Below are 15,735 nucleotides of genomic sequence, written 5' to 3'. Positions count from 1 at the left end.
CAGCTGCATGTTGGCTGAAGAACTACCTACTGCTTATTTTGAGCTTGCTTTCGAAGTGTGTTGATTTGGCATAGCCTGGTGATTGGCTGCAGGGGAGGGCATGCACCTCAGGGGTAGCTTCTGTGAGAAGCTGCTAGAAGCTTCCACCATATCTGACAGAGCCAATCTCTGATGGCTCTGAAGATGGACATGCTGCTGGCTCAATTAGAGAGGTTGGTAATGCTTCTGTGATAACATGTTTAAGAATAGAATCAGAACAGAGCACACACAGTTTCCCCCCTGGGGTGGGGAGGCGCCAGGGTCGCCACCATGCTGGCACAGCCCAAGGCAAGCCTTGCCTGCCTGGCCACCCCTGGCCAGCCACATCACAGGCAGAAAGGCAGGGGCAGCTTCCCGCTCCCGGTGCCCTACATGAAGAGAGGTGTTCAATAGCACCAGCACCATGGCAGCCACTACTGCCCCTGCAAGAGTGGCAGGGCTGCCCGGCTGGCAGTGAAAGCATGGTGAGCAATTCCCTGACGCGCAACCTAGACAGGATCAAGTTCTCAGCATTGCAGGATCCTGCAAGAATCTTTGAATTAGTGGAACTTTTTGACAATGGTATCTACAAGCAGCAGTTTTTTTCAAGTCAAAGAAGAGGAGGAAGTGAAGACACGTGAGGGAGAACAAGATGGTGACACCAAGGTCAGTGGAAAAAGAGAGGGAAGAGGTGCTCCAAGCATCAGAGCTCAGATTCCTCTGCAAGCCATGGTGAGGACCATGCTGAAACAAACTGTCACCTGGTAATGCATGAAGTCCATGGGGGACGCAGAAATCCACTCCCAGCCCATAAGAAAAGTGCTCCTGCCAGAGCAGGTGGAGGCTAGAGAAAGCTGTGGTCTAGTAGAAGACCTCGAGGGAGGGAGGGAGAGAGAGAGAGAGAGAGAGCGCCCTTGCTTCCAAACTAGAGCAGCCTATCCTTCAAGGACTGCATCCCATGGACAAGTGAGCCATGCCACAACAGTTTTGCGAAGACTGTTTGCCTGTGGGAGGGACCCCATGGCATAGCAGAGGAAAGACTCCTCTCCCTGAGTGAACAGAAGATCTTGAGTGATAAACTTACCAAATACTCCCATGTCCTATCTCCCTGCAGGATGGGAAGGAGGGAAGGGCTAGCAGGAAAAGAGCTCTTTTAAAGGCTTATTTTACTTCTCATGATCCTCCTCTAACTCTGTTAATAATAAATATACTTCATACCTTTAAATTTAAACCCATTTTGCCCTCAGAGCGTTTTTCTCCCAGTCCTTATCTCAACTTATGAACCCTTTGTTAATTCCTTTTTTTTTTCTTCCCTCCTCTCTGCCCAACTTTAAAGACAAAGGTAAGCAAATGACTGTTGTGGGCGCCTAGCATTTGGCCAATGTCAAACCACGACACTCCTTAGCTCGGATTATTGGAATAGATAGGGATGCAGCTTGATGGACATACAATTCAGTGTTAATTAGTTCTTTAGAAATAAATAATTAAATTCACACAAACTCCTTCCCAAGATGGAGGAATGACAGAATCAGGGTGTGCTTGTCCCCACAGGGCAGATTTCCGTCTTAAATCCACCATTAATGCTTCTTGAAGCAAAAGCTCCTTACTTGCCAATGCTTTGTCCAGCAGAAAGATTCTCTCTACCATCTCCCTGTTCAGCCTTGAAATCAAAGAGCGTAACTTGGTCCATTTCAACATCATAGAAACAAATCTTGGAATCGATGTTCCCATCCACCTACAAGAAAAGAAAACAAAGGGTGCTGGAGCATGCAGTCAAAAAGAAGAATTAGGTAAGTTTATCCCATATGCTTCATGCCCTCAGCTTTCCTTCTTAGTAATCACATGAGGTCATTCTTACTAAGAAATACCAGAAAATTTCTGGTTCTTTTTCTGTTCCGACAAGCCAGCCTTGGATTTCTTTGAAATGCTACAAAGCAGCTTCTGTAACGAAAATATTCCTTTTCTGAATTCCAACACAGAACAAAGCCTTAAGAGATCTTAATTAATGCTGGGACATGACACTTCATTATATGACTCAATACACTGCCTGGACCAGGTAGGTTTATTTCTGAGAAGTGATTCTTGTGTCCTCAGTAATCTTGACCCATGCCAGCCTATGAACCAATGGAAAAGTCCCAGACGGTGAGTGAAGAGCTGTGCCTCACCCTGCTGACAAGGATGCTGACTTTGCTGCCATTAGCATTGCACTTCACAGACAAAATGTCTCCACGGCCAGGAAGCAGCTTGGATAAACTCTTGCTGTTGCAGTGCACTTTTGCCTCTCTGTGGGAAGGAATAAACTTCAATTATATGGTGGCAAGCAACTGGCAATTTAGCAAATTATGGGTAAGACTTTTAAAAGCAAACTATTTTGACTATATGACACAACTGCCCCAGACTCCCACTTCCTCTCCAGAGGATTGCTGCCACTGCCTTTCTTTCAGGACTAAGGCAAGAATAAATGTCAGTGCTTCTACAGGATTCCCAAAACATGGCTATACAGTAAGAACATCTGAACATAACTCTCAATTCAGAGGCCCACTTTTCCTACAGAAATAAGCCGAACAGTACCATGAATTTTGAATAGAGTCCATTCACATAAAAGTTCTGTGTATGGAAAGCACATAGTGCAGCAGAAGTAAAGAAATGTCATTAGCAGGGCACATTTATGTATTTTATTATCTCAAAAGGATTTTATTGCTGGTATAGATACAAACCCAGAAATCAGTCAGCAACAAAGAGGACAAATGTCATGAAACAAAAGAATGCAGCAAAAAGTGACAGTAATTTGAAGTGACAGCAATTTAGAGCTATAATACAATCTCATGAAAAAAACGTTTGATTCTATAAAAATAACATTTGTTCTCAGCCAATTACAGTGCCCTGAAATTAAAGCATCATAATTTGAGAAAGGGTATTTTCAGTACCAAATGCAAAAATTTATCATAGCATGCATGAGTAAATCTATTTTTTCTCACTATCAAACATCATAATCCAATATTTATGCTAGTTACAACCTGCTCGAATCTAATAACCTTCAAACTGCCCCAGGTGGAATGTGTGTGATCTCAACCCAAGTAGGTTCCAGATGGCAACTAACTAGATTTTAGCATTCCTCTGGTGACAGCATGCAAAGAAGAACAGAATCTGTTTCACTCTTCAGGTTTTTAAGCTTTTCAAAATTATGTTTGTCATCAGCAGCTACATTTTCAAAATGAACGTCATGTCAGTATCTTTTTCACCTTCATCAGTATGAGAGTACAGCAACCTTTGAACAAAGTCAGGTAAACTCCTTAACCTAAACAGGAGAAAGAACAGAGTCTCCACAGTTCTAGGTTCACTTTCTCCATAGATTCATTGCAACAAGTTTCCTGATTTATGAGGAAATACAAGACCTGGCTTTATTTCAGCTCTTTTGAGATTCAAGTCTTGTTCAAGATACCAAAAGAAATGGGATATCCTTAGCTTGATCATCCATAAATTCTCTACACACTTTAAAATGCACTCAAATATCCCTCATGGTGTCCTTTTTTTAAAATAATCATCATCATCTTCATCAATCCGTGACTTGCCTAATAATTCCATGGTTCCTCCCTTGCTTTGGAAATATGCCATCAGTTCACATAGCTGCATGTATTGTCTCAAGATTCAAAGGGACTGTTGCTTTTCATCAAATCAAAAACAGCTACAGATTCCCCACAAAATACACGATTAACTATAAACAGATTCTTTTTAAAGCCTTATTAATACCTGCGTGAGAGATCAAAGATTTTCAAGTGAGCCAGATCAGTTCCCACAGCCAGGAAATTCCCACAGACATCCAGGAGGCACGGATTCCCCTCTGCTTCAGAGAACATGAGCAGCTGTTTTACTGTGCCCTGGGAAGAAATGTGTAACACCAGGTTTGTGTGTGGCCACGGCCTCACTAGAAGGGACTTATTTTGTCACCAAGCTGAGTCACAAATTGCTGAACTTCTCTGTCAGATGAATCACTCCAAGCAAATTGGAGAAACACACACACACAAATTCAATCGGGGTTTCAGGTATGTACGTAATCTCAAAAAAAGTCTAAATTTAAAGGCATCTGCAATAATTTCCTCTTTAGTAACACGACCTTTACCAAGTGAAAGACATACAGAAATATCGAGTCCCTGAAGGTCCTTAAATATATAGCTGTAAAAACAAATACATTATATTTATGTGATGAATCACACCCATTCTAAAATATAATATTTGCTTCCTAAATAAAATTATGTGTCACAGAACTCTGATAATTAGATTGCTCTTTTTGGTTCTCACAGACTAGCAGAGGCTGCAAAGGTTCACACAAAATGTACAAGTGATATTTTTCATTATCTTGTGAGAATATTCAATACAATCATCTTCCTGAAAGTAGTATATGTATCTCAACCTGCATGTAATTTTGATTGTCTTAATGTCTGTAAATACTTATTAGTTACACTGCAGTAGTGTTCAGAGTTGCAGACTTTTTAAAGAACACAAAATGTCAAAGATCTTTCTGCTGAAATACTCAAAATATATTTTGAGTATTGTATTATGACAAGGAAGAGTTAATAGATTTAGGAAGATCATGCACATTACTTTTAAGCTCTAATACCAATCTTTGAAAACAACAAGGTCTTTTTATCCCTTCATGGTTTTCTCAGTCCTTACCTGCCAGGTGCGGACCTGGATCCGATACGGCTCCACTGTGTACAGATTTTCTCCATGAACAGACAGAACTGGAGAGTCACAAAGGAAAGAGCCTGGAACAATCACAACAAAGCCATCATTACAATAAATATGTTCTGTAAAAAGAAAAAAAAAAGTAACTTATAGCACAGAATTTCCACTATCTTGCACCAAATATCTTTTTCAATCTGTCAGTCACTATTGAATCCCAGCTCCCTGGTGTTTTAGCCTTCTTCCATACTGCCACTACATTTAAAAGCTGGGGTTCCCATTATAAACAGGTGTTGGTACACTCTGTCCATGGAAACAAGTGAGAAAGGAAGGGCAAAGAGTTGATACAGGGAGTGAAAGACAGAAAAAGTGCAGTGTGAGGATCTGGTAAGAGAATTCACTTTTCCCTTCAGTGAACTGCTACTGAAGAGGGATAACAGAATCTCTGTCAGAACAGTGGCTCTGCAATAACTTCAGAAGTGGTGTAGACTGTTAGGACCTTGGTGGTAACAAAGCAATGATTCAGCATGGAAAAGTTATAAAATATATCAGTAAATACAGACAAGCAGAAAACACTTAATGATTCTTAAAAGACAAATCCCAAGATTATGATGGAATTGATGGAATTCTACACCACTTATTTCTTGAGGTAGAAATATTTAGGGAGAATTAATCATTTAAAAACCTAATTTACTCTACTTGGCACTGTACAGAGCAATTTACGGGATAACTTCTCTTGAGAGCTGGGACAAAAAGCCTCTTCCCCAGATCCTTTGATTACACTTTCTCTCAAGCAAAGTGGAAAAGCATTCAATAGTCATTGCCATGTCTTATCTGTAAAAGCAACAGGAGCGACAGCTACAAAAGCAGGAAAAAATTGGTCTTCTTGATCAAATCAATGGTGTACTTAAAAAATATAAAAAGAAGTAGATCTAGCCTCACATGGTGTTTTGTGCAAGGCCCTCTATAATGTAATTTAGCTACATCATATAAAAGCTTTCTCTAGCCCTGAGGGTTTTTCCAGTCTAGAAGAAGGTGTCCCAGCCCATGACAGGGGGGTTGGAACAATATGTGCTTTAAAGTCCCTTCCAACCCAAACTGTTCTTTGATTCTATGCTTACAGTGCATCAGCTACCATGAATGAATGTATAACTTTGGAAGAAAAGAAGCATTCAGACTCTGACCAATGTTTTAAGTCCTACCTGCACTTCTGAAGGTATCACCTGAGCACTCAAAGACAGCCACTTGCTTCCCATTCCAGAATACTACAGCATCCTAAAACAAACAAACAAAACACCAAATAAATATATACTTTTAGTTCCTTTTGGAAGCATGCAGGAATTCATGCAGTAACATGGCAAGAACCCCCCTACAATAGCCACCAGTTACTAGTTCCTCTGGACATTGGGTTGGAAGGCTTTTAGCAGCCCAGAGGTTCTCTGGGTTCTGGTGAGCACCCTGGAGTATTTCTGAGTCCCTGTTCAATCTTAGAAAACAACAGCTCCACTGCAGCACCATTGCTACTGTTACAGCAATTCCTCCATAACACACTATGTTGAATATTAAAAAAAAACTTAAAGACTTAGGAAATTTGGTCTTGATAAACCTAACCAGGCAACTGATTAGGCAAATAAAAAACAACAACAAAGAAAGCCAAACCAATTAACCTGAGTAGCAAAGACTCCACTAGCATTCATGTCAACACGAAGGCTGTGAGTGGTTCCTGTGCTGAAGATTGTCACATTGAAGAGGTAGGGAGACACCTGTACCACAGCCACCTGCTGATGAAAATGTGCCAACATGGTCTGCTCACTGAGGATCACCACAGAGCTGATGTTGTTCACTGCCAGCAGGTTTTTTCGGGACCCCCACTGTACATAATGGGAAAAGAAAAACCACACAATTTCATCTCTAGTCTTGAATTGTCACAGCAGTGTCGCAAGAGAAGTAACATGGGAAAAAACGGAATAAATATTTTCATACATATGCAAAGTCCTACTATCTAAATACAAACTATACGGAATGACGGGGAAATATGACAGATTCAAACTATAATGTTTGTTATCCAGCGTACCGGTTTAAAAGACATGTGTCTGCCAAGGAAGGCAGGAACCTTCCTGGAATAGAAAGATAGCACCCTCCCTCCAAATTATTATAACTTCACAGATACAAGGCTTCCCGGAAAAAAATATGGGAAAAGGAATAACAGTTCTTTACTAGAAAATATATATCTATAAAACAGAACAAACAAAAAACAACAAAGAAAAAACCGTAAGTTTTCCCACCAGTCAAGCAATTTCCCCTTGGTTGCAGTTATGACCAAAACCAGCGGGGGGCGCCATTGGGCGAGGCAGAGGGTCTGCAGCGGCTCCCCCACGGCCCCAGGGGATGCTCCGACGCGAGCCCTGAGCCTCCCCAGGGTTAACGGTGGCCTCAGGAAGACAACAAATGGGAAGCAATTCCTTTGAGAAAACCTAGCCCCCAACATTATCCACGCCAAATTTTCTTCCCATACCAACATGTTACATTGAACTTGCACTTTTTAACTATAGACATTCATGCATTATCCTAATTATATACATATATACATGCAGATATGGATACAGGTACAACGTCAGACAGTTCACCCCAAAACAAGGTCCTGTTGAGGTATATGTTATGTTTCTGCACCACCTACTAAGTGCAACCATGTCCCTGAGCAAAGACAACCTGACAAATGCCTTTGTCTTTGCTTGAGGCAGAATTCATCCAAAGAAGTCTTTCCTAACATACCTCTCATATGTACCACTAGAATCATATCGCCATCTGCAGTACACAGGGGTTCAGATTGGGCAGGGCCAGCTTGCTTAGTGGAACGTCTCTGTTAACTAACCCTGCAGCCTTTGTTCAGTGCAGATCCCACAGCTTGAAGGTTCTACCTCCTGTTGTCTTCAATGTTGTTTTTAGTAGTCCATTGCACTGCTCAATTTCCCCAGCAGCTGGTGCATGGTAAGGAATGTGGTATGCCCACTAAATACCATGTTCTCTAGCCCAGGTGTAACACAGGTGTTTAATAAAATGTTCTTGAATCCCATTGTCTGACTCAATCCTCTCAGGGGTACCATGCCTCCAAAGGACCTGCTTTTCAAGGCCCAGGATGGTGTTCCAGGCAGTAGTGTGAGGCACAGGGTAGGTTTCCAACCATCCAGTGGTGCATGTAGCTCTTGCCCTGGCAGTTCTGAGGCAGTGTGATGTAATCATTCTGCCTCCCCATACTTATACTGGACCACCACCTACCATACCATAGGGGTTTCACCTGCTTGGCCTGTTTGATGGCAGTGCACATTCCACTACCATGGATTACCTGGGAGATGCTGTCCACAGTTAGATCGACCTCTCAGTCTCATGCCCCCTTATAGGTGGCACCTCTGCCCTGACAGCCTGAGGCATTGTGGTCCCGTTGAGCTAGGAACAGCTCTCCCTTGTGTTGCAAGTCCAAATCTATCTGTGACACCTCAATTTTTGCAGCCTGATCCACCTGTTCATTTTCCACCTCCTCATTAGCCTGACACCTGGGGACATGGACATCCACATGACACACTTTCACCAGTAGCTTCTCCACTCAAATGGCAAAGTCTTGCCATTCTTCAGGAAGTCCCGACTGGTTTTCCTCTACACTGCCAGTTGGTCTTTTTCCATCTGTCCAGTCACCCCCATGGAGCATATGTCAATCCCCAAAAGTCAGTATAAAAGTAATTCTTTGGCCACTTCTCTCATTCAGCAATGTCCAGGGCCAACTGCACGCCTTTGAGTTGCACAAACTGGCTTGACCTACCTTCTCCTTTGGTACCTTCTGTAACTTGTCATATGGGGCTCCATTTTCAGTTCATTCCTACAATGTGACAGGAATCATTACTGAAAAGAGTGTAGCATGTTTCTTAGTTGGCAGTTGATTGTATGGTGGAGTTTCCTCAGTTTACATCACCTGTTCCTGCTCTTCATCTGTCAGAACAAAATCCTCACCTTGAGGCCAATTCATAATTATTTCCAAGATCCCAGGGTGATCTGGGTTTCCAATACAGGCACGCTGTGTAATCAAGGCAATCCACTTCACGTAGCATCAGTGGCATGACGAGTAGAGGGAACTTTTCCTTTAAACATCCACCAGTCAGCGCTGGCAGTCAAGGTACCAGGAGAAGTCGTGCCTCTGTGCCAATCACCTCTGAGGCAGTCTGAACTCCTTCACAGGCTGACAGGATCTCCTCTCTTGGGGTGTAGTTGGCATTGGACCCCCTGTAACTTTGGCTTCACAATCCCAGTGGCTGGCCCCGAGTCTCCCCAGGCACTTTCTGCCAAAGGCTCCAGGAGAAGCCATGGCTCCTGGCTGCAGAGTAGAGCACATTCTTCACCTCTGGTCCCGTCCTGACTGGGCTAAGGGCAACTGCATGAGCGATTTCCTGGTTGATCTGGGCAAAAGCTTGCTGCTGTTCAGGGCCTCAGTGAAAATTGTTCTTCTTGCGGGTTACCAGGTAAAGAGGGCTCACAAACTGACTGCACCCCAGGATGTGAACTCTGCAGAAACTTATGCCACCTAGGAAAGCTTGCGTTTCCTTCTTGCTGGTCAGCGGAGACATTGCTGTGATCTTGTTGATGACCTCGGTGGGTATCATGCCATCCGTCTTGTCACTTCATCCCTAGGAACTGGATCTCTCGAGCAGGTCCTTTGACCTTAAGCCTTTTGCATGACAAAACCAGCTTTCAGGAGACTCTGGATGAACTTTTCTCCTTTCTCAAGAGAATTCTGCTGTCTTGTTCCCACACGTGATGATGTCATCAATGTATTGCAGATGTTCATTGCAGGAGTCTCATCCTTCGTCAGTGCAGTCTGGATCAGTCCACAGCAGATGATGGGGCTGTGTTTCCACCCCTGGGGCAGTCAGTTCCAGCTGTACTGCACACCCCTCCAGGTGAAGACAAACTGAGGCCTGCCCTCTGCTTCCAGAGGAATGAAGAAAAACACGTTAGCAATGTCAATAGTGGCGTACCACTTCACTGCCTTGGACTCCAGCTCATACTGGAGCTCCAGCATGACCAGCACAGCAACACTCAGCAATGGTGTAACTTCATTCAAGCCATGATAGTCCACTGTCAATCTCCATTGCCCATCAGACTTCCACACAGGCCCAATGGAGCCAAAGGGCAAGTGGGCCTTGCTGAACACTCCTTGGCTCTCCAGTTCATGGATCATCTTGTGAATGGGGATCATGGCATCTTGATTTTTTGATACTGCTGGTGATGCACTGTTGAGGCAGCAATCGGTACTTGCTTTTCTTCTACCTTCAAAAGTCCTAACCACAGAAGAATTTTGTGAGTCCAGGCAAGGTGTTTAGCTGCTTAGTTCTTTCCATCTCCACAGCAGCAATTCCAAAAGCCCATCAACGTCCTCTTGGGTCTTTAAAGTATCCGTTCTTAATGCAGTCAATGCCCAGAATATGTGGGGTATCTGGGTCAGTTACAATGGGGTGCTTCTGCCAGTCCTTCCCAGTCAAGCTCACTTCAGCTTCCAACAACCTCAGCACTTGAGAACCCCCTGTAACATCAGAAATGGAGACTGTTTCTGACCCCACACATCCTGGTGGCATTAACATACATTAAGCACCAGTGTCAACTAAAGTCTTGTACTCTTGTGGGTTTCACATGCCAGGCCATCATATCCACACAGTCCAGTAGACATGGTGGTCCCCTGGTGCCCCTACCTGGCTAGAGGCAGGACCCCTCTAATACTAGTTCTTGTGGATACATATGGGAGGTACCTTCCAGCAGGTCAGATACTTGCCCATGGGAAACTGGCACTGCACTCACTCTCACTAACTTCCCTTTTCCTTTCTCCGTCAGTTCTTGTATTCAGGGTGCCAGGACACAGGTAGGTTTCCTGTCCCACCATCTCATGTCTTCTTCATGGTTGAGTAGGAAATATCTTAAGTCAGTTTGCGAGGCATACCCGCTCTCTCTCTGTCTGAAGGGCATCTGACTATGACTTCAAGGACTCTGATTTGCGCTGGTGCTACAGGTAAACATCTCTCCCTTTTTTATTATCATCCTTGAGACTCTCAACCAATGTCTCTACAGCAGAGATGTGGGTCTGCATCAGGCCTTGGACCCTATTCTCGTAATTCCTAAGTTTGCTTGCTACAGAGCCCATTGTCTCTTGGTTGCCCCTGAGATGCATGTTTGCCATTAAACTGGAGTATTCAGATGGCCCCTGATGTGCCAGACTCCACCACATTTGCACTGTGCACCTGACCTCGTTAGGGTCATTATCGTGTTGTCCATTCCTTCCAAGAAGTATCTCCAACACTGCCATTTCTCTCAGGCATTGGATCCTTCCTCCATGGTCTTGCATGGCTTTTTATGATGGTGCTGCTGAAGTTTGACCCTGTAAACAAACCTCTCTTACATTTGCTAGAAGCCACTCCCAGAAAGAAAGGGGTCCTGACTCCCTCACAAATGCCTGCTCAATGGCCACACCCTGGGCCAAGGGTCCCAAAAGCCTTGCTTTGGTACCATCAAGTTGCATGCCTGTACGTGTAAAGTCCCAAACTTGAATCAACCAAGCCAAAAAAGCCTCGCCCCCTAATCATGTAATGTCTTTTCACAGACTGCAGAGACTGTCAAGCAACAGGGACTCAGTGATGATCTCAGGCTCCTCTGCTGGCTTTGAGGGCCATGGTTCTGCATCATCATGAGCTGGGCACACCTAATTGGTTTATCCTTCCTCACTGCAAAGGGCCGACTGCTGCTGCTGGCTGTGGCTGCCCCTGTGGTTTAGTCGGAACCTGGCCATTTGTAACATCTGTTTGTTCCACTACTGTGCTATCCACCTTTCCCTCTGACTGCAGTGGTTTTGCTGGGCAGTGTCCCTGGCCTCTGTGGCAGGTTTTGAGGCAGCTACACAAGGTAACCTCACTCTGTCTCTCTGAATGGTGAATGGATCTCACTGAATAAAAACATAAAAAAAAAAATCTTTAACTTCTAAGGGAAATTTAACTCTTCAGAAGCTGTTGTTGTAGGCCCAAAGAAGTGGGTGAAAGGCTGGGAGAAAACTCCCCCCTGTGTTGCTTCCTCTCAATAGGTAGCATTATTAAGGAAACCCCAAAGATACAGACTTCACATCTGATAGTTATATAGCCTTGTGCCCACATTTCAGAAGTTTACGAGCACTGTATTCCTCACCTTATTGAACCATTCTACAAACAGGGTAACAGCCACAATGGCCTTAGCTATAGGACCCATGTTTGAATAAATGACCTGCAAACAGGAAAAACATAGCCATGATCATATGCCAACCAAAGCAGGGTAGGCTAGACCACACGGTGCTGCCCAACAAGGTTTCTACATCCAGTACACAAATGGGTTACTCAAGAATTAGTATTCTCTTTTCACCCTCTCCTCTCAATGCCCTTGAGCCCCACACTGGTCACCAATTAATGTCCTGGTTTAGAAGATATGTGTTTGCCAAGGAAGGCAGGAACCTTTCTGGAATGGAAAGCTGGTCCCCTCCCTCCAAATTATTATAACTTCAAAAATACAGAGCTTCCAAGAAAAAAATATGGGAAAAGGAATAACAGTTCTTTACTGGGAAAAAAACCCCCAAAAAACAGAACAAAAAAAAAAACCCAAAAAAACCCAAAAACAATAAAAAAGCCCAATGACCGATTTCCCCTTCGGTGTAGTTACAGGGGCTGCAGGGGATGTGCTATTTCTGGACAGTGCTCCATATCCTGTTACCTGGAAAAGGCTTGAATGGGAAAGCTGACACAATCACCTGTATCTATTAGGAGATATATGAGATACTTACGGCACACTTTATTTCCTATATCCTGGATCTTTTGTTACTGAAGCTTGTTAATAAAACACTTGGATTCTCCATTTTCACAGCACTTCTGTTTTAACTTTATAAGTAGGATGGTGTTACAGACCCTCACTCTATACCAACACAGAGCAAGCAAATACCATTGCTTTTAAAAGACTTTCTACTCTTATGAGAAAACAGAATAATAGCAAATATAAAATTACTTTCTCTTGAAAGTCACCAGATATATTTGATTTTCTTTCCTTATAAAAATAATGGCGACTGTTCTCACATATGAAGCACAGCAACAGAATGATGTCAAGTATAACAGAAACACTCAAAAATTGAAAAAACCTAATAATATGGTATAAAACCCAACAACCAAAGATCCTGGAGAACCTAAAGCACAAGCTTTGCCTTTTTAGCAGAATGCTGGTGGCAAAAAAAAAGCTGTTCATTAATATAAAATTTTTAAAATTTAAATTTATGATTGTTACACTCAGCATTTCTCTTCTGTGCATATCAAAATGCTATTAGGCATAGAATGACAATGTTAAACCGCATTGTGACAAAATATTCCAAATAAATAAAAATGCTTCATCCTGACATTTAACAGACAATATGTTAAAATATATAGCATTCCTTTCTAGATGGCACATCTCACCAAAGAATATTTGGTTGTAAATATATATTTTTATTTTTACAACTACCAGTGAGATGAAACTTTACACTGAGAAAGTGACAAATAGAAAAAAAATATTAACTAATAAAATCACTCATTTAGTCAGATTTTCTTGCCTTTTTAATAAATTTAAGTAAAATTGACATTCCTGATAATCCTTTTTTTTCCCAGAAAATAATTTCAGGGAGCTGAATCCATAGGTTTTGCCAGCGAGCGATATGATGGAGAGACTAGGTACAAACAGGGAGTACTTCTGCCCATCCAATTTTAAAAGTTACTTGATTCTCAGCGGTTTTCCTCCTACTTCTGAAGGAGGACCAGCCTCTGCTGGAACACATACCCATATGATAGAGATCATGTTCACTGGTTTCACAAAGATGGTCTTTTCATCTAAGGTTTGTGAAGCCCACTAACATTCAAGGAGGCTCTTTCCTTTTTTTACCTTTATCTGAGTGACATTTCCTTCAAGTTCTGTAGATGCCTGGAACTTCCACTTCTCTTTGCCCTCCAAAGCCCATGTGCTCTGATGAGATCCTGCTGCTTTCTTCCACATTGCTACTCTCCCCTTGCTAGTTCCAGCTGCCAAGATACCTGCCATTCACAAACATTTCAGGCATTTCATCTTGCACTTCAGAAAAACAAACCCACATTACACAGTGTAACAGGGAGCAAGCTCTGGTTCTTGGGTACAGAGAAGCCACTTTCTAGCAGCAGCATTTGTCTCCTCACTGCAAACCAACATCCTAGTCCTGTACTGGAGAACTGGAGAACTTTTCTGAAGAACCAGTGGGAGAAGTTCCACATGGTAAGGTGCATCTTCTAAGCTACCAGATGAAGTGATTTTTTTAAATGCATCAGACAATTACTTCATTTTAACCTTTTCTTAGAATATAGAACTATTGAATATCCTGAGCTGGAAGAGTCCCCAAGGGTCATCCAATTCAGCTCCTGGCCCTGCACAGGACAGTCCCAGCAATCCCAATATGCGCCTGGGAGTGTTGTCCAAACACTTCTTTACCTCTGGCAGCCTTGGGGTTGTCCCCACTTCCTGCTCAGTGCCTGACCACCCTCTGGGGGGAGAAACTTTTGATATGCAGTCTAACCCTTCCCTGGCTGGACACAGCTATGGCTGTTTCCTTGGGTCCTGTCACTGCTCACAAAAACCAGAGGCTGGATACGTGCCTCATGAGGAAGCTGCTCCATGCATGCACCCCCCAGTCTCAGCCATTCCTCCAGTGGTTTATGTTTATTTTTAAATAGCTAGTTTTGTAGTCACTTTGGGCAACCAACCACTGAAAACCACTGCAGCAGATATCAGCTGTGCCTACGCTAGCAAACAAGGTGGTGCCCAGGAGCAGGTCTGTAGAAACGATCTGTTGTAAGGACCAGGCATATACACAATACATGTCACTAAGCTCTATTTTGCATTAGCTGTAGTGCAGGCTTGTAGACTGAATGCCCAAAAGATGTTGGAGCTCATTAGGTGTACTCCAGGGGTACTCATGTCAAAGGGAATCCAGCTCATATGCCACAAGACAGCTCCACAGTGAGTCCAAGTGTAGCTGAGTATTGAATTATTTCCCTTCACCTTTCAAGGCATATTTCTGATCCAAACTAAAATCTTCAACATCACATACTACCACTGAGATCCTCAGTCACAAGACAAACATACTGAAATTATTACAGGGCATGGAAGGCTGAGGTTTGACAAGGTTTAGTACCAGAGATCACAGCTGCCACATTATTTCTCACCTTTAGCACTGCAGTAAGAAACACAGTTAATACATTCTCCCCCCTCAAAGCCAAATTGCATATCTAGGGAGAGCATATAGTTCTCATCTTGATCCAAATCCCAGAACCTAAGGCACACAAAACAAGAGTGTTAAAATGCTTTTCATTCCAAGTGTCTTGCCAAACCCAGTCAATAGGATGCCGTACATGGCATTAACTTACTATTTCCACAATACCTAGATAATTTAATTTTTAAAATTAAATTGTCAGAAGCTGCCTGGGGAGTGTGAATTTCTTAACAATCTCCTCCTTTTCCTTTGAGTTTTTAATCTGCAGCATGTTTTGGGATATTTTCCTATGAAGAAAGAAGTCAGAAGCAAGTGCAGCTCTAAAAAAAATGAAAGAAGTAAGGGCCAGTTGCAATTTTCTTCCTCCCTAATTATGCTTCTCCTCTATTTTAAGAATATTTCTGGGTCAGTCAGTAGTCCTTTGGATTCCAGATCTATTTTCTACAACTAAATACTGCCACGAAGCTATTCCTTCTTGATATTTGGTCTTTATTGCATTCTCACAAAATGAACAAAAGATTCTGTCTGATAGTAGCAGACAGAGGCTCAATAAAGGGAAATACTGATATTAATGGAACACTCTCACCCTCCCAAAGGTTAGAGGAGCAGGTAGAGCAGGTCATAGTAAAGACAAGGTAGAAAAGATTGTAAAAAAGGTAAAACTACAGAACACAGTAACATAACAGCATGGCAAAGCAACAGACTTTGAAGGATTAGGGAAA

General features: G+C 42.9%; 1 protein-coding gene across 1 annotated transcript in view; it reads right to left on the bottom strand.

Annotated features, from left to right (window-relative positions):
• IFT140 (intraflagellar transport 140) overlaps nt 1-15,735 on the bottom strand; it is a 94,235-nt gene that overhangs the window by 56,686 nt on the left and 21,814 nt on the right. Inside the window, exons 8-15 of the mRNA XM_005425191.3 lie at nt 14,967-15,073; nt 13,657-13,805; nt 6,369-6,572; nt 5,904-5,976; nt 4,693-4,784; nt 3,769-3,896; nt 2,184-2,301; nt 1,626-1,753 (exon numbers count right to left, since the gene is read on the bottom strand). Of these exons, the coding sequence (XP_005425248.2) occupies nt 1,626-1,753; nt 2,184-2,301; nt 3,769-3,896; nt 4,693-4,784; nt 5,904-5,976; nt 6,369-6,572; nt 13,657-13,805; nt 14,967-15,073 (999 nt within the window). The remainder of the gene's footprint in view (nt 1-1,625; nt 1,754-2,183; nt 2,302-3,768; nt 3,897-4,692; nt 4,785-5,903; nt 5,977-6,368; nt 6,573-13,656; nt 13,806-14,966; nt 15,074-15,735) is intronic.

The sequence above is a fragment of the Geospiza fortis genome, unplaced genomic scaffold (assembly GCF_000277835.1).
Source record: "Geospiza fortis unplaced genomic scaffold, GeoFor_1.0 scaffold114, whole genome shotgun sequence".
NCBI classification, from domain to species: Eukaryota; Metazoa; Chordata; class Aves; order Passeriformes; family Thraupidae; genus Geospiza; species Geospiza fortis.
The sequence above is the reverse complement of the archived record's forward strand: the minus strand, read 5'-3'. Positions and strand labels throughout refer to the sequence as shown.